This window comes from Onychomys torridus, chromosome 14, assembly GCF_903995425.1.
Source record: "Onychomys torridus chromosome 14, mOncTor1.1, whole genome shotgun sequence".
NCBI lineage: Eukaryota > Metazoa > Chordata > Mammalia > Rodentia > Cricetidae > Onychomys > Onychomys torridus.
In genome coordinates this window covers 54,384,164-54,406,300 of record NC_050456.1, presented here as the reverse complement: position 1 = coordinate 54,406,300, position 22,137 = coordinate 54,384,164, and the positions used below count along the sequence as shown (strand labels likewise).

Here is a 22,137-nt window from a genome sequence, read left to right as displayed (position 1 = left end):
CGCCGGTAACAGAACACTCCTGGTACTAGTCTGTAAGAGGAAGGCCAGTGAATACTACCAAAAGAATACAGGGAACCCCAGCTCGACACTGTTCCCTAAAAGTAGGAATATTGTGCTTAAGCCAAAAGCTTCTGGGAAGCTTTCAATTCCTGGCTACCCTGACACACCTGCAGTGACTCCCTGACCCCGGGAAGCTAAGAGTCAGAGAGGGCAAAGAGATTCACAGAATGCACGAATACACAAAATCCTACCTCACACGGGGGTTAACGAAGCACACCGAATCCCAGGGCAGACAGGAAGCAGAATTAGAACCACAAAAGCCAAGGAGATAGTTAACAACTTAAAAAAACGCCAGATGCCTTGAGTTTATTGGAGCTGGACCAGGCCAGGAGAGGAGAAGAGGGGACCCTGGCTGATGGACTTCGGGATAGTTCTCTGAGTCAGAGAGGGTCGCTGCCCTTCTTTCCAATGGAGTTCTGTAAACCCATTCCTAAATTTCCAAAAAGCAATCCATTACAAAGCAAGATGGAAAAAGAAACATCCAGAAAAGCCTTTAGGATTAGCTACTTAGAACAAAGGGTTTGTTTTTTTAATATATCAAGGGCCACAAGAATTTACCAACATAGGCAAGCAGAAGTAGAAAGAAACATATTTAATCTTGAAAGGTTTCCACGGTTGGAGTCACATTCTGTTAGCTCCCACCTCCATCCTCAAATAGACTGTAACAATTCTGAGAGTCCCAAGCCTGACAAATCAGACCCAATGGAAAGCTTGCTGCCAGGCCACCGAGAAGCCATGGAAACGATCACCAAGCACTCATCCAACAAACGTTTCCCAGCATTCTCTATGAGCACAAGACACTGCTCCAAGTGAGAGGGACAAAGCCAGAGTGATACCGTGCCGGCCACCATCAAGGAGCTTCCACTGCATGAGGAGAGGTACACCCGGAAGTGATAGTAGAGGACATGCAGGAGACACCGCAGACATGAACAGAGTGCTGGAGCTACAGGCTGAGAGTCTAACATTCACTAGGAGGGATAGAAAAAAAAGACCACCGAAGAAGCGATGCTTGGCTTTGCCTGGAAGGGTGCTGGTGACCGACCTACTCGGTAAAATAACATGAGAAAAGTGGGGGTAGTTCAGCCACAAGGCAATTATACACACAGAGTTAGAGTTAGAAAAGGTCCCCAGAAACCCACAGAGACAGCTGGCCGGTGCTAGTTGGAGCTCACTGACTCTGGACTGAGCCCGGGAACCTGCATGGGACCAAACTAGGCCCACTGAATGTGGGTGACAGTTGTGTGGCTTGATCTGTTTGTGGGGTCCCTGGCAGTGGGACCAGGACTTATCCCAGATGCATGAACTGGCTTTTTGGAGCCCCCTCCCTGTGGTGGGGCACTTTGCTCAGCCTTAATACAATGGGGAGGGGCTAGGCTCTCCTTCAACTTGGTATGCCAGGCTTTGTTGACTACCATGGGAGGCCTTACCCACTCTGAGGAGTGGATGGGGGTAGAGTGGGAGGGAGGTGAGGAGGTGGGAGAAGGGGAGGGAAGGGGAACTGGGGTTGGTATGTAAAATGAAAAAAAATTTAATAAATATATTTAAATTTTAAAAAAGCTAAAAAAAAAAAAAAAAAAAAAAAGAAAGAAAAAGGAAAAAGAAAAGGTCCCCAGGACTCTGATCTGAGATAAACAGGATGAAATGGAAAGGTAGACACAATGGCTTAAGAATTCAAGACAGACCCTGAGACTTGTGGGAAAGCATCTGTGCACGGGACAGGAACAGTACCACAGAGAAGCATGGACTGGCTGTGGAGTGACACATGGCCCGTGCTCAGCAGGGCTTCAGGAAGGCAGCAGAGGAGTGGGTCTCAGTGGAATGAGAGAGTGCAAGGCAGGCAGGGGCGTTTCTAGGGAGACACAGAACCTGTGGTCGTGGATGCATGCCCCTCCAAAGGGTCGGCTCCTAAAGACTGCCGTTTTTTACTCAACAGTTCCAGATCCTGACTTATCTGCATCTTCCATTCAGTCTCCTCAGTTCCCCTACATGAGCATCAGTCAAACACATACTGTTATAATCCACTAAAGAGATCCAAACTTCGTGTCCAGTTACAAAATTAATAAAAAATTTTGTTTTGTTTTGTTTTTCGAGACAGGGTTTCCCTGTGTAGCTTTGTGCCTTTCCTGGAACTCACTCTGTAGCCCAGGCTGGCCTTGAACTCACAGAGATCTGCCTGCCTCTGCCTCCCGAGTGTTGGGATTAAAGGTGTGTGCCACCTCTGTCCAGCCCTAGAAGTAATTTTTATTAAGTACAGTTTAAGGGCCAGACCGTGCCAAGTGCTTTCTTGCATCATCTCACTGGATTTTTACGGTGCTCTTAGGAGGGAGATACATACCATCGTGGCTGCCACATACACTCTAGAAAATGAGAATTGGAATAACTTGCTGAAAATCACCCAACCATAGATGGACGCAAACAGGTCTCAAGAATAGGCTGTAAGGGCTCTACGGTGCACGTTCTTTGTTTCCCTGCTCTCCAGCCCCCTAAGCAAGCATGCCACCTCTGTGGGTATCGCTCCACATCACATATGAACTAGCATCACTCTATCAACAACCCTGTGTGTTTCATTACCAAGGTCCAACGTAGGCCCAAAGCCTACCTGGCCTCATGGGCTTTCATACTGGCAATTGACACTAAAGTTCCTATCCATGGAGAAAGCAGAGGTACACAGGCAACCTTGGTGTGACAGACACAGCTACTGGGTCAGGAGGTCAGAGGTTTCCTGATCCGGTTGTGAACCACTTCTTATGCTATCTCTGTACAACCAAAAAGATAAAGTGAAACAGAAGGGGGGGGGGGGGGGGGGGGGGGGGGAAACTAGCAGGAGAAACTAGCAGGAGAAAAAAGAGGAGGAGGGGAAGAAGCCACCAAAAAGAAGAATAAAACAGAAAGGAGGAGTCATCGGAAAACGGGAGAAAGCACACACTGGTACTAGCCAGAGCTTCTTGGATCTGTTCCCAGTCTGGCTGCCAGAGAGCTCTGGAATCTATTTGTTAGAGCTGGATTCCCGTGCAGAGAGATGCACACTTCAGTTTCAATCCCTGTTCCCCACACAGAAAGCGAAGACTCCTCCGGAGATTCCAATGAGAGCTCACCACTTGGTAGGATCTGCATCTGCTCTAGGAGCTTAAGGACGCAAACCCAGGATGTGCCCCTGACCCCTATAGAATCACTAAGCCCCACTATCTAAGACTCCCAAGACCCTCCTCCCAACGCACAAGCGCCTGGCGGCTCCTTACCAAAACAACTGCTGCGGTGCGGCACGAAGGTTTTACAGGCAGTGGCGATAGCTAGTTCAGCAGAGATTATTGTCTTAATGATCAAGTCTTCCACGTGGGCCATCAGTGCTGCAAAAACAATCCTTAGTAATGAAAACAGAAACACTCCAATGCACGCATTAGTAGGAGCAGAGTCCAGGTCACTGTGCAATTATAAAGGCAAGTGTGCTCATTCAAAAAGCATCTAAATGGCAGTCTTCAGAATGGGTGCTCCAGGGCTGGCATGCCATGAGGAGATGGATGTGAGGAGATGGCTGCAGATAGCCTGCGACAGAGGTACAGGATGCAGAAGGAGCCTTCTCTCTCTTGCTCCCCTGCACTTTTCCCTGTGCACAAAGCAGTCTATTCTGCACACTGCTTCCCACGCTGCTCAAGACTCAAACGCCATACTCAAATTCCACCCTGTCCATCCTCTACACCAGCAACAAGAATGAGAGAGGTCAACTCTGAACTCAGAGCCAATATAGAAGTAGACAACACGGCATACAAAACACCACAGTATCTGAGTGAGCAGTCCAGCATTCAAGAAGGATACACTGAGGACTAAAGAAAAATGTGATGCTTTCCAAACTAGAAACAAGAAAAGGGATTTGGGAGGGCTGGAGAGATGGCTCAGAGGTTAAGAGCACTGCCTGCTCTTCCAGAGGTCCTGAGTTCAATTCCCAGCACCCACATGGTGGCTCACAACCATCTGTAATGAGATCTGGCGCCCTCTTCTGTGTCCATAATAAATAAATAAATAAATCTTTAAACAAAAAAGAAAAGAAAGAAAAGAAAAGGGATTTGGGGATGGTTGTAGGAAGTCTCTTCTCCACTGTGAACCACAGGAGAAAACAGAACAGTCACCCACTGGCTCTCTGGCAACATTATCAAGAGGCCTGGTGAGATACAGCAGTAAAATCACGCAAAGAAGCAGAGTCAAGTGGTTGGAGAAATGGCTTGGCAGTTAAGAGCATTTACTGCTCTTACAGAGGACCTCATTTGGTTCCCAGCACCCATGTAGGATAGCTCACAGCCTCCTGTAATTCCAGCTCCAGGGGAACCGATGTCTTTTTATGTGGCCTCTCCAGGTACCTCGCGCGCACGCACACACACAGAATACTGATATATATATTAAACAGAGTCTAAAAGGAAAAGATATGATACTCACCAGTTGTATCCTTGCCTTCTTGTTTCAGGTACCTAAGCATGGCACTCATGCTCCACTTGTTCCCATAATCCTCCACTTCTGGATCATCACAACTAAAAAGAAAGGAATTGAGGCTACATATGCTAGGAGGCCCATCTTTCTCTGGGCTTTGAGTATTTAGAGAACATACACTTTGCTGATTTCCACCTGGTTTTCCCTGATTGTTCTTACAACCCCCTTTCTATCAATTTCTTCAAAGGAAGGGAAAATGCAGAGTTTATTTTTCTGAAGAGGGCAGAGAAGAGGGCCACATCAAGAATGAGGGAAGAACCTGGCATGGTGGCACACACCTTTAATCCCAGCACTGGGGAGGCAGAGGCAGGCGGATCTCTGTGATTGAGGCCAGCCTGGGCTACCAAGTGAGTCTCAGGACAGCCAAGGCTGTTACACAGAAAAACCCTGTCTCAAAACACCAAAAACAAAAACAAAAACAAACAATGAAGAAAGGCATGAAAAAAATGTGAACGAGTTTAAGAGTTGTTATAATAAATTAACAACGGGATTTAACACATGTAGACTTTGAGGAAAATGTCACATGAAACCAGCAAACGACCTCAGATGCCATTTTCAGACCATTTGACACATGTCTCTGGAGTGATAGCTACTTTCCCAAACCTCTCAAGTACCACCAATGACAGCAGGACTGGGGGACAGGAAGAGTGCCAGGCATCCCACTGCCACAAAACGGCGAAAGGGGCAGGCTCCCCTGAATGTGGTCCTCTAACCAGGTGCTGGTGATCTGCCACTGGCTTCTCATCCACAGCGCCCTCTCCAGTTACATTGCTGCTCATCTCAAAGTGAGGCCATGACGGCTTTAAGCAATCCCAGTGCTGGTCACAGGCCACAGCATGAAACCAATGAAACCTCTTTCATTTCAGCAACTACCCCAACACTTCCAGCCGCTTTCCTTCCTTGGACCTGGTGGGAACTTATTTTTAGTCTTAGTAGAAAGTGACTGTTTGAGTTTCTTTTCTATTTTTCCACTTTCTGGCAAAATTATCTGCATGAAAGAAAACAGAGCAAAAATAACATTTCCACACAGCTGGGTTGCTGCTCCTTTCCACTAGTTCTTCTATGAGATGGCCTCATTTCTTTAATTTTTTTTTCCTTTTTCCTTTTTTCTGATCCTAGTAGTATATTTTAGAATTTTTTAGTAGCCACATAAAAGCAAAGCAGAAAAAAACCCTAAAAACTGACTACCCTAATCTTACATTTTGTATTTAAGGAGAGGTAACGTTTTAGGACATATCTTTTTCTCCTTTCTCAGCAAAAAAAGAGAAGTTTTAGCTAACAGACTGGTTCAGTCAAGGTGTTTGCTGCATGTACTGTCTCAATGTGCTTTTCCATTAAACAGTACACAGTAAAGATGATTCTTAGCTCTGATTCTGTACATACATCCTTAAGGTTAAATTCACAGAACTGGAACTGCGATGTCAAAGGATACAAATAATTTGAAGCTTTTGAAATGATTGCCAAGCTGAAATTCTTACCCCCAAGTCAAGCAGGGAAAGACAAATGGCCAAGGTGTACTTGGGTAGAATAAGGTGACCTCTGTGTGAGTGTTCCATGGAGAAAAGCAACACCTCAAAACTGATGGGTGAGGGGCTGGAGAGGCCTCGGGGCTTCAGAGCACTCACTGCTCTCTAGAGGACCTGTATTCAATTCTTAGCACCCACATAGTGACTAGCAACCATCTGTAACTCCAGTTCCAGGGATCTGCGCCCTCTTCTGGCTTCCGAGGACACCAGGCACACACATGGTACACACACCCCCAAAACACCCATATACATAGTCTAATTCCAAAGAAAGAGAGAAAAGAGGACACTTGACCCTCCAGTGTCACCTTAGTATTCCAGACATGCTCCAGTACAACCTGTTAGCTTTCCACGTCTCCACTACTGACATCTGAGTTTGACTTCCAACCCCGACCCAGCCAGTACCTCACATAGTCTCCACTCTTCTTATTCACACTGTAGTTTGTTAGGTGCATGAACTGGTTCCGAATGTTCTTGGACCCTTGATCATATCGCACAGTTGCAAACCTGATAGGAAAAACACCAGTTAAATGCCAGGAACAGTTTCAGTGGAACTGAAGATTGGGGAGATCATAATAACACGGGGGATATTATCATTATCTTACAAGGAGGGTGATTATCTAACAAATATTGACCTTGTCTAAGTGACTACTCCTGTGAGAAATATGATCTACACATCGTCTTATATCAATTCAATCCTAAAAGCAACTCTTACGAAACAGGTCCATGTTACATTCAAATTTTAAATAGATATAAAACCAAATATAACTCATAAAGACTGAATAACTTGGCCACGCATGGTGAAACACACCTTTAACCCTGGCACTCAGGGGGCAGAGATCTGCCTGGTCCATCTAGAGAGTTCCAGGTTAGCCAGGGCTGCAGTGAAACCCTATCTAAAAATAAAATAAAAGACTGAATAACTTATCCAAGATTGTAACTCCAGAATCCCATAGCTTAACCACTCTTACATGCTGCTTCTCTTATCCCTTCTATCAATGGTGAGGATAAAAATTCACAAGCTGGGCAACTGTACGTAGGCTGCTACAGCTATGAAGCTACAAGGAACACCTACTCAGGGCCCATACAGTAAGTGGAACAACCTCCTACAGGAGAAAGGGAAAAGGGAAAATGGTCCAGCGGTGATGTGCTGACTTGCTTCACACCCACAGAGGGGCCACACTGATTCCTAATGACTTAAGAAGGACCACAGAAGTACTAAGGAGAGGAAGCACAGCAGAGCACAGACATGGCACAGCACAGGACAGGCCACAGCAGACAGGGCAGCAACTCCACGTCCGTCCGCGACTACTGTTAAGAGAGGATCAAAGCATAAAAGACACGTGCCTCTGCAGGCAGCAAGCAGGGAAAGAGAAACCTGTCGGGCGATGCTCAGTATCAGAATGGCCTCAAGATAATAGTTCACATACTGCTAGTGCCGTATCAGCCTGCCCGAAAGCGCATCTCCCAAGACACATACCCAAGTGTGTAAAAACCCTAGAAGACCACAAGTTTATTTTCCTATGATTTACAAATCGTTGACATATGCTTACCCAGACTGTGAAGTCAACATGAGTTTTACCACATTAGAGGTCAGCATTTAAAATTTTTCCTCTTCTCTATTTCTTCTCACCCACCCCATCATCTCCATTCCCTAATTCCCTGTACCAGAACTATACCAAAGAGCCAAAGAAAGAAAAGTAAGAAAAAAAAAAAACACACACACACAAAAAACCAAACCCAAGAAACTAAAATAAACAAACATGAGGCCAGGAAAAAGGATGTGGATAGCAAGAAAATTTTGACCAGGCATGTATGGCTAAAGAGTTTGACAAGCATTGTCCATGCTTGAGAAAAACCTCCAAATTCCCAGAAACCTTTAGGAGTTATCAATTTAACTATTCGCGATCACTTGGTGGCAAGTGAACTTTGACTTTGCATCCCAATCTTCATAAAATGATTATCAGAGCCGGTGGAAGTCACTCTCTGAATTCTTATGAAATGCAAAAGGACACAGGCAAGATCCAGACACTGCCTGCCTCCAACAGACATTAGCTCATGGTGACATACACTTGTCAGCATCTCCCTCGGCAAGTATTGACTGTGAGGGAGAGTAAGTTCTCGTCAGGGAAGGAGATGTCTCCTCTGCATTCCTGACTCAACCTAGTCAACATGAAAAGTCCAGCAGAAGCACAAAGTGAGCTGGATCTGGGGTCCATACATGTGCACCCCTACATGCTTTTCAAGAGGGCTGGATGTCTACACTTCATTTTTCTTCTCCCTCATCTTCCTTTCATTGGAACATCTCTGGTTCTGAAACCCAGCATGGACAGCATGACAAATGTCACAGAGTGGGCTTCGACAGGGTCTAAGAAACGAGAATCGAGGGTGAGAGAAGGGTGACAGAAGGGTGACAGCGAATGCCCCTGAGTCCCAAGTCCCTCAGTCCCGAGGACAATGGACGAAGAGCATGCAGAGGGAAGGGCCTGCTTAACCAGTTAGATCTTACAGCTCTCAGGAGAACCTGCGTTAACAGGCCACAATCTTTGCCATCACCATTTTCTTCCTCTTGTCTAGATGAGAAGTGACAGAACTCTCAGCTCTGGTCTACTCATCCAGTTGTGATGATCTGGTTACCCTCCAAGATTTGGTTTGGGACGGTTTCTCTTTGTTTTTGCTTTTAACTTGAATGACTTGGCTAGCTAACTTCTTGCAGCTCCATGAGGAAGACAGCATATGGATGGAGAAGCAAGCCCTGGAGAAGTGCAGGAGGTATCTAGGCAGACCAATAGCCCCATGGGGTCTAAATTTACAGTCTGCAGAACATCTCCCTGGGAAGGTAGCCCAGCAAGACCAAGAGACTGGCTACAAATGAGAAAACTGAGTAAATAAATAAATATGGTAAAGATAATGGGAGACAGCTTTTTTGTTGTTGTTGGAGCAGGAGATAAGAATATGTAAAAGATAAAAGCTAGTTTTTATACTCTGAATTTTGAAGTCAAATTGTAAGTGTTAATATAACCCCATTTCCTGTTGCAGAGATAGAGAAATAAATGTGGATGAGCATATGAGAAGAGAGACACATATACATACATGTTTCCTAGGTCTCGCTATTGCAAGCCTCTCTGTGTATCCCTGACTGTCCTGGAATTAGCTCTGTAGACCATGGTGGCCTTGAACTCACAGAGATTTACTTGCTTCCAAGTGCTGGGATTAAAGGCATGTGCCACTACTACCCAGCCAAACCTTCATTTCTAAATACTGTTTTCCATGACCAAGTAACCAGTGCTCCTTGGAGATGTGACTGATTCCAGGGCTGGGTCAGAATAAGATGGGCCTGAAATGTTTTATACTCAAAGAATTACAGAGTCATGTCAAAAGGACACAAAAGCCAGCATAAAGGGGCAACCATTGGCCAAACCTGGGCCAGAGCATGAAAATAAAACAGTATAATAAAGGGACCCATTAAAATAGAAATCTTTCAGTATGCATTAGTATAAACAAATGAATACATAATCATAAGAAGAAAAACCTTTTCCTCGAAGTAAAATGCCAAATAATACAAATAAAAGGATGATGGGATTTGAAAGTCATCAACTGGCAGTCATTGCTGTAATAATTCACTCAAGCAAGAAATATCAGTAAGAGGCTCGAGAGATGACTCAGAGGTTAAGAGCACTGGCTGCTCTTCCAGAGGTCCTGAGTTCAATTCCCAGCAACCATCAATAATGAAATCTGGTGCCCTCTTCTGGAATATAGGCATACTGTATACATAATAAATGAATCTTGAAAAGAAATATCAGACTGTTTCAAGACTGTTGAAAATGAGATAAGGAATGAGGTTTTACATGGTTTCAACTACCAACTCCTAAATTCTTGGTCATCACAGAGTGGGAGCAAAAGTCACTTTACAATGGAGGAATCTGGAAGGCACTGCCTTAATCAAACACTAAATAATTAGTATGTGCCATCAAATATACTCAAGTGGGAATTTACCATCACTTCTGTGGGATTCTGACCCCAAATGAGCAACCCAAGTTTAATCACGAGAAAATACAGACAAACCCAAATTGAAGGTCAAATTGCTAAATGACTGGCCTGTCATCTTCCAAACACTGAGGTCAGGAAGTCACAGAAACACTGAGGAGTCTGAGAGACTCGACAACTGAACTACACCGCCATCCTGACTGGCCCTTGGTTAAGGAATGTTAGGAGGACATTTGGCAGAGCTGGATGAGCTCTCTGGACAGGTAAAAGGTGGCTCTTTAGACTACTCAGGTAGCTTTCTCACAAGTCCAAACGGTTTCAAAATTCCAAGTCTTAAAGGAAATGAATTCGTCTCTTGTGAGGCTGATGAGAGCAGCAGGCCTGGTCACTCCACTGTTAGGGACTGGGGAGCACTGCACAGCACAGGTACCTTTACATAGGAATAGCTGCTTCCCCGCTCCAGTGTCCACCTGAGCAGCTTCCCTTAGGGAATGGACCCTGAGCGTTTGCATTTTCTACCTTCACACACTGTCACACTTCACCCTACTCAGGCCTGAACTCTTCACAAGCTACAGGAAGCCATTGTTTACAAGGTAAATCTGGACCAAATCTGCCAACGCTCATCCCAACAAGGCCCAAAGTCACACAATGATAAGTACTGAACCCCCTCTGAAGGAGATCAAGATTTAAGACAGTTGGGGGCTGGAGAGGTGGCTCAGAGGTTAAGAGCACTGGTTGCTCTTCCGAAGGTCCTGAGTTCAATTCCCAGCAACCACATGGTGGCTCACAACCATCTGTAATGAGATCTGGCACCCTCTTCTGTATACATAATAAATAAATAAATCTTAAAAAAAAAAAGTTGGGCCCTCCAATGGAGGCTCACAATATATAAACACACTCAGGGCAAGCCCCATGCCCAGCACATGGCCAATTAAAAAATAAACAAAACTCAATGGCATTTTTGGGGGATTTATTTTTGGTCTCTTATTACTTTGTTTGGACTTTTTTGCCTTAAATATCTTTTGCTTGTATGTTATGGCTTCCAAATTCCTGGTGGTTTTTTTTTTTGTGTTTGCTTTTGTTTGTTGTTCTTCAAGTCAGGGTTTCTCTGTGTAGCCCTGGATGTCCTGGGACTCACTCTGTAGACGAGGCTGGCCTGAAACTCAGAGATCCACCTGCCTCTGCTTCCTAAGTGCTGGGACTAAAGGCATGTGCCACCACTGCCCAGCTCCAATTCTATGTTTTTATGGGCTTTGTTGGTGTGCATGTTTCTTGTGCTTTTTCTTTGTTATTATTGTTGTTTTGAATACTGGTCTGATTTTTTTTTCCTGTTTGTTTTCTGAAGAGAGAAAATGAACTGATAAAGCAGGATAGGTAGGGAAGTGGAGAGGACCTAGGAGGAGATGGCGGAGGGGAAATGGTGATCAGTATACATTGTACAAAAAGACATTCATTTTCAATAAAAAAAAAAAATTAGTGCTATTCAAAAGAGAGAGAAAAGGGGTGGGGAGACTGTGTGTGTGTGTGTGTGTGTGTGTGTAAGGAAGCACAATGGGCCTCAAGATGGCTCATTCAGAAAATTAGTGCTATTCAAGAGAGAGAGAAAGATGTGGGGAGAGAGAGAGAGAGAGAGAGAGAGAGAGAGAGAGAGAGAGAGAGAGTAAGAAAGTAAACAGGCCTCAAGATGGCTCAATCAGAAAAGGCACTTGTCCACCAAGCTTGAAGATCTGAGTTAGATCTCTGGGACCCACATGGAAGAAGAGAAACAATTCCCACAAGTTGTCCTCTGACTTCTGTGTGTGCACTGTGATGCATGCACACAGACAGATAAATGTGATTAAAAAATAGTAAGACTTAAGAACGCCCACACGACAATTTCACAGCCTTGACCTTGATGCTAAGAAAAGATAGGGATCTTACTTTCTTAGATAATCAATCTATAAACAAATATGGGTTATCTCTATTTTGAAAACCAAGTCTTAAAAGCTACACGTTCCCTTTTCTAACATTCTTCACTTGGAATCAATACTTGGAATCATGATTTCTCTGAAATGTGAGTGCGTGACTGAAGAAAGGGCTTCAGTAATAGCATACACAAAAGGCTTCCAATGGTAGTTTGGTAGTTTTCCACTTTACAATGGTGTAAGATTAATCTGCATTCTGAAGAAATCACCCTTTGAATTCTGAATGTTGATCTTCTCCCACACCAGTAATATGTATTGGTACTATCTAGTAATCCTGAGCAGTCCAGCAAGTTGTGGCCAGTCACCCAGACCATCAGGAGGTTAACAACCGATACCAACAGTGACCCATATTGCTCAGCTAATATGTCTGGTAGGTCAGGTGTGTTAAATGCATTTTCAGGGGCTGAGGGGATTAAAGACTTGGCAATTAAGAGCACTGGCTGCTCTTCCAGAAAACCTGGGTTCAAGTCTCAGCACCCATATAGCAGCTCACAACTACCTGCAACCCTAGAATCTTTTCTTCTGGCCTCTTCCAGCATTCCATGTATGTAGTGCACTTACACATAAAATAAAAATAATAAAATCTTCTTTAAATGCATTTCCAATTGATGCTATTTTCAACTTGAGGGACTAGCATTAGATAGCTACACTTGATAGGTAGACAGACAGGAAGACAGGCCATGACTAGGAAACAAAGATAGCAAACTTCCAGCTCCTTCCTGATATTTCTGACCAGACACAAAGGCCTTAACGCCCCTCCATCACTAAAGCCCAACAGGCTGTGGGCCAGTTTGATAAGTTTAAGGTCCTACAAGTTTAAGGCAAGATCAGGAAAGGTTTACCCAAAAATTGTGGGCCTATCAGCCTTCCCCTCTTTGTTCAAACTGACCAACCCTAAATGCAGGGATGAAGACCCCTCAAAGACCCTTAAAGGCCCCAGCCCTGGAGGAGAGAGCAGGCTTTGGCCTTGCAAGTCCCCCAGTATTCTACAGTGTTCTCTGCATGTGCCCTGCTGTGTATTGCCCCGCCCCTAATAAAAGCCTTTCTTTACAGGCTGATGTTGTGGGCTGTGTCTGAGATTTCCCAGGAGTGCTGATGGTTGTACTGGATATTTGAGGTGGTTGTGTCTTCCCTGCCTTTTAATTCTTTAACTGATGGATGAGGGAGACACATGACTATCAAGACCCCTAGATGGTAACAGACTGATTATGGCCATGTTGGAAAGAAGCATCTGTGGTGGTTACTTCTAAGTCATTCGTTCCAAAAGCTTTACCAATATGGAAACAAGCACAAAATCAATGACATCTCACATACTCTTTTCCCCTCGACAAACTGTGTGGCCCTAAGAACCTGACAGCATGTATTCTTACGGGCACAGTCATGGAGCCTAGATGTAGAAGAGTTAAGCACTCAATTGGTAGATACATTTTATACACTCCGAAGAAATTCACAAAGAAAGGGGACTGTAATAGTGACATAGGAGTTATCTTTAGCGATCTAGCTGTCCTGAGCAGAGAGGCCTGGGCAATGAGACTTCACCTTAGGCACCCTTGCCACAAGCCACTGGGTTTCATCCTGGCCTGACCTAGAAAAATCTTACGGAAGAGAACAAGAGGCCCCAGAGTGCTCTGATCTACTGTCCACCAGCTGCGGCCAGGGAGCTGCCAAAAGCTGCAGTGACTGGGAGGGAGCATCTGCGAGGGGATTACCAGCCTGATCCCATCCTGGGAGCCAGAGATGACTCAAACTTCACAAACACCAAGGGCCTGCAGGCAGAGTGACAGTGAGGCTGGGAAGGGCTTCTCCCCGGGGCCGGTGTCTCGTCCCCCAATTGGCTGCTGGGGCAGATTCTGGACAGTGTGCAGCCTGTGAGGTAATCTGAATTCCTTGGCAATCAGTAAGTACCTGAATTCTTTCAAAACCACAGGAATTCAGCACAGAAAAGGTAAATATCCCCCCGGAGCCAGTGTTAATTAGCAAGCAAGGCTACTGAAGAAGGGCCTGGAGGGGGGAGGGGGGAGAAAGGCATTACAAAATGATTGGGGTCCTTTCTGCATTTCCACTGGGTGATAGGGCTGGTGATGGCAGCCTGCCAAGGGCAGCACTGGAAAAGGTCTTTTCAGTCTCCTCCCACGGCCACGATGCGGGCGAGACCCTCAGAGCTCCCCGTGGACCTTCATGAGCTGCTGCTACCTTTAAGTCACTGACAACAACACATATGGTTTTCAAGTCAATGTCGTTTTTAATTTAAAAAAACAAAAAAATAAAAACTCCTGTTTCAGCGCAAATTTGGCTGTTAGCTTTGTCTCAAAAGGGACTGTCTCAAATCATTTCTATCCCAGATTGGATCCTTCTAGAGTTCTAAAATCCAGAACAAAGCCTTTCTGGATTCTACTTCTGACATAAAAATCTATCTCCACCATTTTGGTGAGAACAACACCCCTCTCTCTAGAAACTCGATGTCTCCTTGTTACTAGCTCAAAACAGCAACTTACAGAGAAATTCTACAGCAGCAGCCACAGCAGAAGTACTACTACCAGGATCATGAGCCAGCCGACTCAAGTGCCAGACAGGCAACTTCGCTTTCATAGCTATCCTGCCGACATCTAGAATAGCTATGATGACCAGTGAGGAGAAACTGGAAAGATGGCTCGGTGGTTAACGGCACAAGGTCTGGGTTCAGTCCCCAGCACCCACATGACAGCTCAAACCATCTCTAAGCTCAAGAGGATCCAATAGCCTCCTCTACCTCTGCATGCACATACGCGGGCAAACACTCCTACACATAAAATGATCAGTGAGAGGTCTGCTTTTTGTATGACTGAAACAAAGACAAATGAAAACATTAACCTAGAATGAAACAAAGGTCTTTTCCTTTACCAGGTCTAAAAGGGAAGGAATTTACACAAAATAACCTATTTCACAATGCAGTGACCTTCATAACGTCAGGCTCCTAGCATTAATTTGAAGCCCCAACAAAAATGACAGGGTGTAAAAGCCTAAAGAAGGAAACTAATTATTTTTGCCTCCAGGTCTGTCTCTTTAGGAAAGATTATGGTTTTCCTTCTCGTCTAGGAGTCAAGCCACCTGATGATCTCATCCCAAACTGATTACCTTTAGTTATGTCTACACAAGGCACACGCGACCGCAGATGCGCAGCAGAAGCTGCAGGTGCGGAGGAGCTGCAGACAGAAGTGGAGGAGCTGCAGACAGATGCGGACTGTACGACACAGCTGAGCACACTCTGAAACGGGAGGACGAGTGAACGCCAAGACAAACAGTGACTACGCAGACACACTGAGGAACCTGCACAGAGCAGTGTGCCTTGTATGTCTGCGCAAACAGCTCGAGATAATGCATGAGTACACCTATGATACGGATTTATATCCACCCAGTTTCAGGTAAACCCACTAAAGACCTGAAAAGTTTTCTTTTCCTTCTTTTTGGCTTGATGGTATGAGTATTTAAAAAGCTATTTTGCTAACAGTGAGGAAAAGCATCCACTGGCCATATAAATGTGTGTATGTATGCACATGTACATGCCAGTTCCTACTGGAAACAAGACACACAACTGTCACTAAATCAGTAGGAAAAGCATCCATTGGCCATATAAATGTGTGTATGTATGCACATGTATATGCCAGTTCCTACTGGAAACAAGACAGCTGTCCCTAAATCAGTAGCTCTGATATATATATAAAAAAAACACAGCAGGTAGCCAGAGTTATTTACACATCTGCAGCAAACTAACGAATGCTGGTACTGCTCTCATTTTATGCTCTGAACCATAAAGATGCAAAGACTGTATAAAATTGTACTCGTAGTGAGTATTGTACATGAAACATCTTAGGATATGATACAAAATATATTGGTAGGACACCCTTGAGAAACAGTGTGCACAGATGCCCTCTCTTCTCCAGAAGACCAAGCAGAAGCAAGGACAGGAGTTGGAGCGAGGAGGGATGGGAAGGATAATGAAGAGGCCCATTACACGTCGAGGGAAGTCCTAGAAGGCTGTTACACCACCACACTCCACTGCACCCTATGTGCCCCCCATAAGAAGCAGGAGTATTTTACCTTCTCTCTGTTCTAGACGATATGGAAACTAGGCTTTGACATTTATATTGGTCTTCTTTCTATGTACACTTCAAAGTATAGGAGCTCACATCCATAAATACTATAGAAAATGTCTGCCTTAAGACAATCCAGTTAGAGCTAATAGTTTATGTGCAAGGCCTTTATTCAACTGGGAAACATTCTCTTTTTCTCCTTCTCAGTTTTCAAGGGACAAGAGGGCAGGACGATGCAGTGTTAGTAGCCTCCAGTATTCCCAAGGCTCCAACTCATAAATCTTAGTTAAGAATATGGCAGAACTTATAAAAGCTGTCATTGCCACCTAGAGGTGAAGAGAAGACATGGCTCGGCCAGCGAGCGGCTTTGGTTAGTCCCCTGACTCCAAAATAAATTGGAAATAGAAAACTCAGTTGTCACAGTACAGTGCAGCCTGTCAAAAGGATAAGCAGGTACTGAGAAGTTCTGGGAGGGCAAGGACTCGTCTGTTTTCTTCAGAAACACAAATGGTTAGCCTTTTTTTATTCATGTAGTCTCCATTTTCAAATAAATTTTCTAAAATCAGAAAAACGCACAGACTGACTTCCCAGTGTCATGTCTGCTCACAGATGCAAAGCTCCCTCTAGACTGTTACGTGCTAGCCCATCAAGGCCATGACACAGGAGAACTGCAGAGCAAAGAAGCGGATTACCAAAAAAGTGAGGGAAAGGAACACACAGCAAAGTAACAGAGTTACTTAAAGGATTTACAGAAACTGTCACCTGTAAGTCTTTGTGGGCATGGGAGACAAAACTCCAAATTATTATAAATTTAGAATTTAATTCTGTTGACAGGCACTACCTTAAAACCTACTAAGCACCCAAGAGAACTGTATTCACAACCACGGCAAAGCATATAACTTGTATATTAAGGGGTGAAAGCTGTGAATACCTCATGATATGAGAAAACATGACTATTCAATGAGCTCCAATCCTCTACCTATTACCCCATTCAGAAAGCTCAAAAAAGCCACCGCCATCCTCTGCTTATGCAAAGCTGTGTCTTCTGGTGCAAACGGGCAGCAGGTATTGCTGTTGGGAAGGTTAACATAAGGACCTGCTGTATGACAAGTAAATTAAATGTGGCTTTTATTTTTCCCTTCTAGATCTACTCTGAAAAACATCTTCATATCCTAGAGCCCTCATAACAACCCTCATTCCATGAAATTACGCTGTGGCCTCTGCACCTGAGGAAAGGTGTGTGTTCCCACACACTCTGTGTAGACCGGCAAGTGAAGCTGGGCTTCCAAGACTGCTTCCTGACACTGAAGCCCATCTGGGCACGCTCTATCTCCCTGAGTTGAACCTAACAGAAAGCAGCAGCCTATCCACTCAAATATACCCAGCCAATCCTCCACCTGAGAACACCTCTTACCTAGCCAATCCTTCCTCATAGAGATAGATGACAAGGGGATCATAGGAAGTCACGAGCACATAGAGGCGCACATCAAACTTGAAATCTAGGAGGAAAGAAAGTTGGGAGTCACAAGGAAAATGAAGTTCATCTATGTTTTGTTGTGATGAACAGGACAACACAACCAAGAGCTGTGGAAAGATGACAATCCTTTTCACACAAAGCACACACTGCACACATCTTGCATTGTGAGACTAAAGAATTGGTCACACCATGCTATGCAGTATAGTTGCTAAATACACACAGTACAATGTTGGAACATGGTCCAAGAATGAATTCATGTGAGGAGATTTCTGAGTGCTTGTGAGAAAACACCAAGACACCAAGGCAAAAGTCTTGTGACCTCAGTTTCTTCAAAAGCAAAAAAATATTCTTAGATTATGCCTCCCAGGTATAGCAGAGAGTAGTGAATTTTCTTTAGATTATTCACTACAACTGGCTAGTTATTTGTTTATATGGCTGTATGGAAAAACATTTTTTGCCATGTATGGCTTGCCCGCCACAGACACCACATGTGTGTATATTTGTGTGTGTGTGTGTGTGTGTGTGTGTGTGTGTGTGTGTGTGTGTACATGCATGCGTGTCCATGTGTGAGCAGTTATCTCTCCTGTATCACCTAATTTCAGTTTCAAAAGAACCATCCTCATCTTTGGAACCCTGGGTACCAAAAATGTCAAACTAACCTCTAAAATATTTATAGAGAAGTCTATGAAAATGTTACAAAGTTGAGCAAGATCCAGCCCAATCTAGTCAAGAGTCAATCACAACTCACCATCTATGAGCAGGGGATTGTTAATGTAACGCGAGACCAAGATGTTCTCTTCCAGGGAGATCTGGTTTGGCTGTTGAGTAAACAGAAAGGAATGAAAAGAGAGAAATCCTAAAATGAATAGTGAGGGGGCAAAGTTCTTAACCTTTTAAGAAATGATACTGTGGAAAACCCATAATAGTCAACTGGCCATATGGCATGCCACTGTGGGTACCCAATTACAATGGGGAAAAATAAATTTACATAGCACCTCTCATAATAAATGCAGCTAAACAGCTTTAAAGATTTATATGTGTGGCATAAAAGAGTTATTTGCCAAGAAAATAAGAGCTACTTAAAAATAAAAAGCTGCTTCTTTTCAACTCTAAAGACAAATGGAAGTTTAAAACACTACACTGTCCCCAATGCACCTCTGATTAAGCTGTTCTGGAAAGGCCCAGACGCACAATGCAGCCTAGCATTCCCAGTAAGATGGAGTGGATGCCTGATGCACTTAAGTCACTTGCTAAGCAACTTGTGTAAAGACTGAATTAGATTGTTTACAGATCTCGCCAACAGGTAAAATTACTTATATAAGTAAGGAACAGTGGGTACTGCGGCCCATGTGCAAAGCACTGAGTACTCAGTGATGAAGAAAAGAGATACAACTGTACACTCACACAACTTCAGATTCAGCAGCTCCTCTCCCCTAAAGGGCTTACTGTTTCGGGTTAGACCAGCAAGATGTAGACTGTAAAGGGACACAGAGCAGCAGCTCCACAAATATAAGATGTCACGCTGCCAGTCTGCAGGGCTGTGAAGGAAAGGCCAGCCCTGGCCAGCAGAAGAGCAGACACAGGAGGAATCAGTGAAAGCCGAGGGCACGTGCTGGGGAGAAAAGGAGGCCACTGCCATTTGCAAAGTCCAGCAGAAAGGAGGGAGCCAGATTCACAGGCCTGAAAGCTCTAACTGGGAAATGGCTGATGGGTGGGGAGGAGAGGGAACCTTTTGGCCCAGGGATTTGAACTGGCAAGGGGAGTTGAGATTTAATATGGTGGGAAGCAGGAAGCTATTGCAGCTTCCACATGGAGGAAGCAGTAAGATGAATATGTCTCAAACAGAACAACTGCATGCGTTATTAGATTAAGACAGAAAGATCAGCTGCAAGTCACTCCAGATGGGCACAGGGGCTTCAAACTATAAATGGCAACAATAGCAATTATGAGATTAACTACAGTAGCTGCTTGGAAATAACTAGCAACATTTGCAGAAATAATTACAATTTAATGGAAGTACTGAGCATTTACCATGTGCCAAGAGCGGTTCTTAGCATGTCCCAGTTGTTATTTCGCCCTCACCCCGCCCCAGGGGCGGGTGTACTCTGCAGATGAAGGACAACAGTGGACCATGCTGTCACAGAGCTGTGTGCACTGTAGCTGCAACACTGGTGCAGCACCGGAGCCTGAGCAGAGTCTCAGGAGCTTCACTTTCAAGCTCTGCTCATGCGCTCCCCAAATTCTGGCACAAAATAACTGTCCCCAAATCCAAAAATCTGTAACAAGGCACTTCCTAGCCCAACTACTACTGCTGTTATCTCAAAGGCAGCTACAGCTTTTACAGTTCAACTCTGTGTCAAATGAACACAATGACATCAGCATTCATTCATCCCCAATGAACTCAATCGCCCATCCCACTTCCTGATGCCCTTACACTTCCTGATCAGTCTATCACAAGGACTATCACCATTTCCAAGTCAGGGAGTGAGTAAGAATGCATGTGATCACTAGACAAGCAATAAAGCTGCAGGCTGGGTTCCAGACATGAAGTTAATCAATCACAGCCAGGCAGCACCTGTGGGCTACAACTGAGCAACAACTGTAGGCTACATCTGAGGAACGCCTATAGATTAGAGCAGGTACATGACTGGTACCCACCTGTCCTCTGTACCAGAGAACACACTGGCGGCGACGGCTCTCCACGCCGTGACATACCTAGTGCCCATGCCTACTTCCTCTCTTCCACCGAACTATGCACGACACCACCTCTTCTGTTGAGACACTTCAGTACTGGCTCAGCTCTCTTTCCTCTCTTTCCTCTCTGCATAAGGAAAATGAAAAGCTCACAGACTAAAGGGCTATTTGAAAATGGTTCCTTTGCCTAGTATTGTCCCTTAAAGCCCAAGTAATAAGTCTTTGACATCCTTAAGTGTATTTCCTACTCACTAACTAATCCTCACTTGACTAATTTAAAAGTATTTCCATTTCAAGGTAGAATTTCCTCCCAAAGTAAAAAGCAGGCTAATACAAGAATCAGATTTGCTGTGGAAATTGGAAATATTTCTATTTTCCTAACTGGATCTTAAGATTCAAGCTTGAGGTACTTGTTAATTTATTGCAGAGTAGAAAAGCATGGTGGTTAAGAAGATGCTCTGGACCTGACTCGACCACTTACTAAGAAAAGAGTAACTGTGACATGGGATTCTTAGAAAGGGTAATCTTGACAGGAGAGTCTACTTGAAAGGCAAATGGAAAGCACTGGTTAAATGCTCAAGAAATACCAGTTGGTGCTACGAGTAGTGGTGCACACCTTTAGTCCCAGGCCTCAAAGGGCAGAGGCAGGTGAATCTCTGTGAGTTCTAGGCCAGTCTGAGCCTACATAGTGAGTTCCTGGTCAGCCAAGGCTACATAGTGAAGTCCTCTCAAAAATGTCTCAAAAAAGAAATATCAGTTGCTATTAATATTACTGCAAACTCAATAGTATCTGTGTGGTTCTGACTACCAAATTTTACAACTTGACAACATTCATCTCCACATGCCACATGCCAGAGCAATACAGTGAAGACACAGAAGAACTAGAAGATATAAAATAATAGGAATTTCTCCAAAGGTTTTAAAGAATGATAATATCTGGCACTTACTAAATAACTGTCAAGCAATAAGAAGCACAGAGAACATAAGATAATCATGCAAAGATAAAAACAGGAGAAGATGGGATGATCCACACAGGGAGGACAGGGTGAGGTGTATGACCAAAGTCTTCTGGTACTTCGCAATCTCAGGATGTCTATTAATAGAACCACAGATAACGGATGACACAGGATGACTGAATTAAGACCTCAGCAGTGAAATTCCTACCTTAATCCGAAAACACCAGGTCTTCCCCCACCTCAATTTCAATATCCTAAGTTGGGGAAGTATGGCATTTGGTCAGGTTACTGAAGAAGCTGGAGTAAACAGCCTGTTCCTTTGTGCTGCATTTCTAGATAAGAGCACATCATTAAGAGCCGTCAGCCAAGCCACTAAGATGTTTCCCTCGGTACGAGTTCACAAAGCTCCCTTCGATGCACAAAAGGCACCCTTTCTCTTTCCTGCTCTCTTGATGGTAAAAAGTTGCCTTTGTGGCTGTTTTCCCATACGCTATGACAACAACAGAGAGGTTTTACTAAGGTCTTCTCATGCTGGTGGGCAGTGAGGGACTGACCCTACCATCCACCTCTGGTGCCCTGCACCGCCCTCCCCCACTCCTGAGTTCTGCACGACCCTTTCCCTCAGTGTTCCTTCTCCCTCTCCTCTCCCTCCGTAGAAAGGCAGGCAGCGGCCTTGGAAAGAGTTACTTCATCCATTGGCTAATGGGTCACATATTCCAGGGAAAGGGTCCAGGTATGGAAAGAAGGGGCGGTGAAGGAGGGAGGAAGATTAACAGTGAGTGCACTTTGTAGGTCTGGGTAGAAGAAGGTGATAAAATTCCAGTTTCGGGGTGAAATGGGAATACGCTCCCATTGGATCCACATGTTACCAGCTTTCCTGTGCACGCTGGCATCTTCCCAGGCTTCTGTCTGGCACCTCCACTAAAT

The 22,137-nt window shown here is 44.5% G+C and overlaps 1 protein-coding gene across 10 annotated transcripts in view; it reads right to left on the bottom strand.

The window, feature by feature from the left end:
* Ttll5 (tubulin tyrosine ligase like 5) overlaps window positions 1-22,137 on the bottom strand; it is a 248,179-nt gene that overhangs the window by 189,706 nt on the left and 36,336 nt on the right. For 9 of the 10 annotated variants that reach the window (XM_036206323.1, XM_036206324.1, XM_036206327.1 and 6 more), the window contains 5 exons: window positions 18,309-18,378; window positions 17,498-17,582; window positions 6,468-6,569; window positions 4,489-4,580; window positions 3,300-3,407 (listed from right to left, as the gene is read on the bottom strand). In XM_036206323.1, coding sequence (XP_036062216.1) covers window positions 3,300-3,407; window positions 4,489-4,580; window positions 6,468-6,569; window positions 17,498-17,582; window positions 18,309-18,378 — 457 coding nt within the window. The remainder of the gene's footprint in view (window positions 1-3,299; window positions 3,408-4,488; window positions 4,581-6,467; window positions 6,570-17,497; window positions 17,583-18,308; window positions 18,379-22,137) is intronic. The other variant, XM_036206331.1, reaches the window with a different exon arrangement.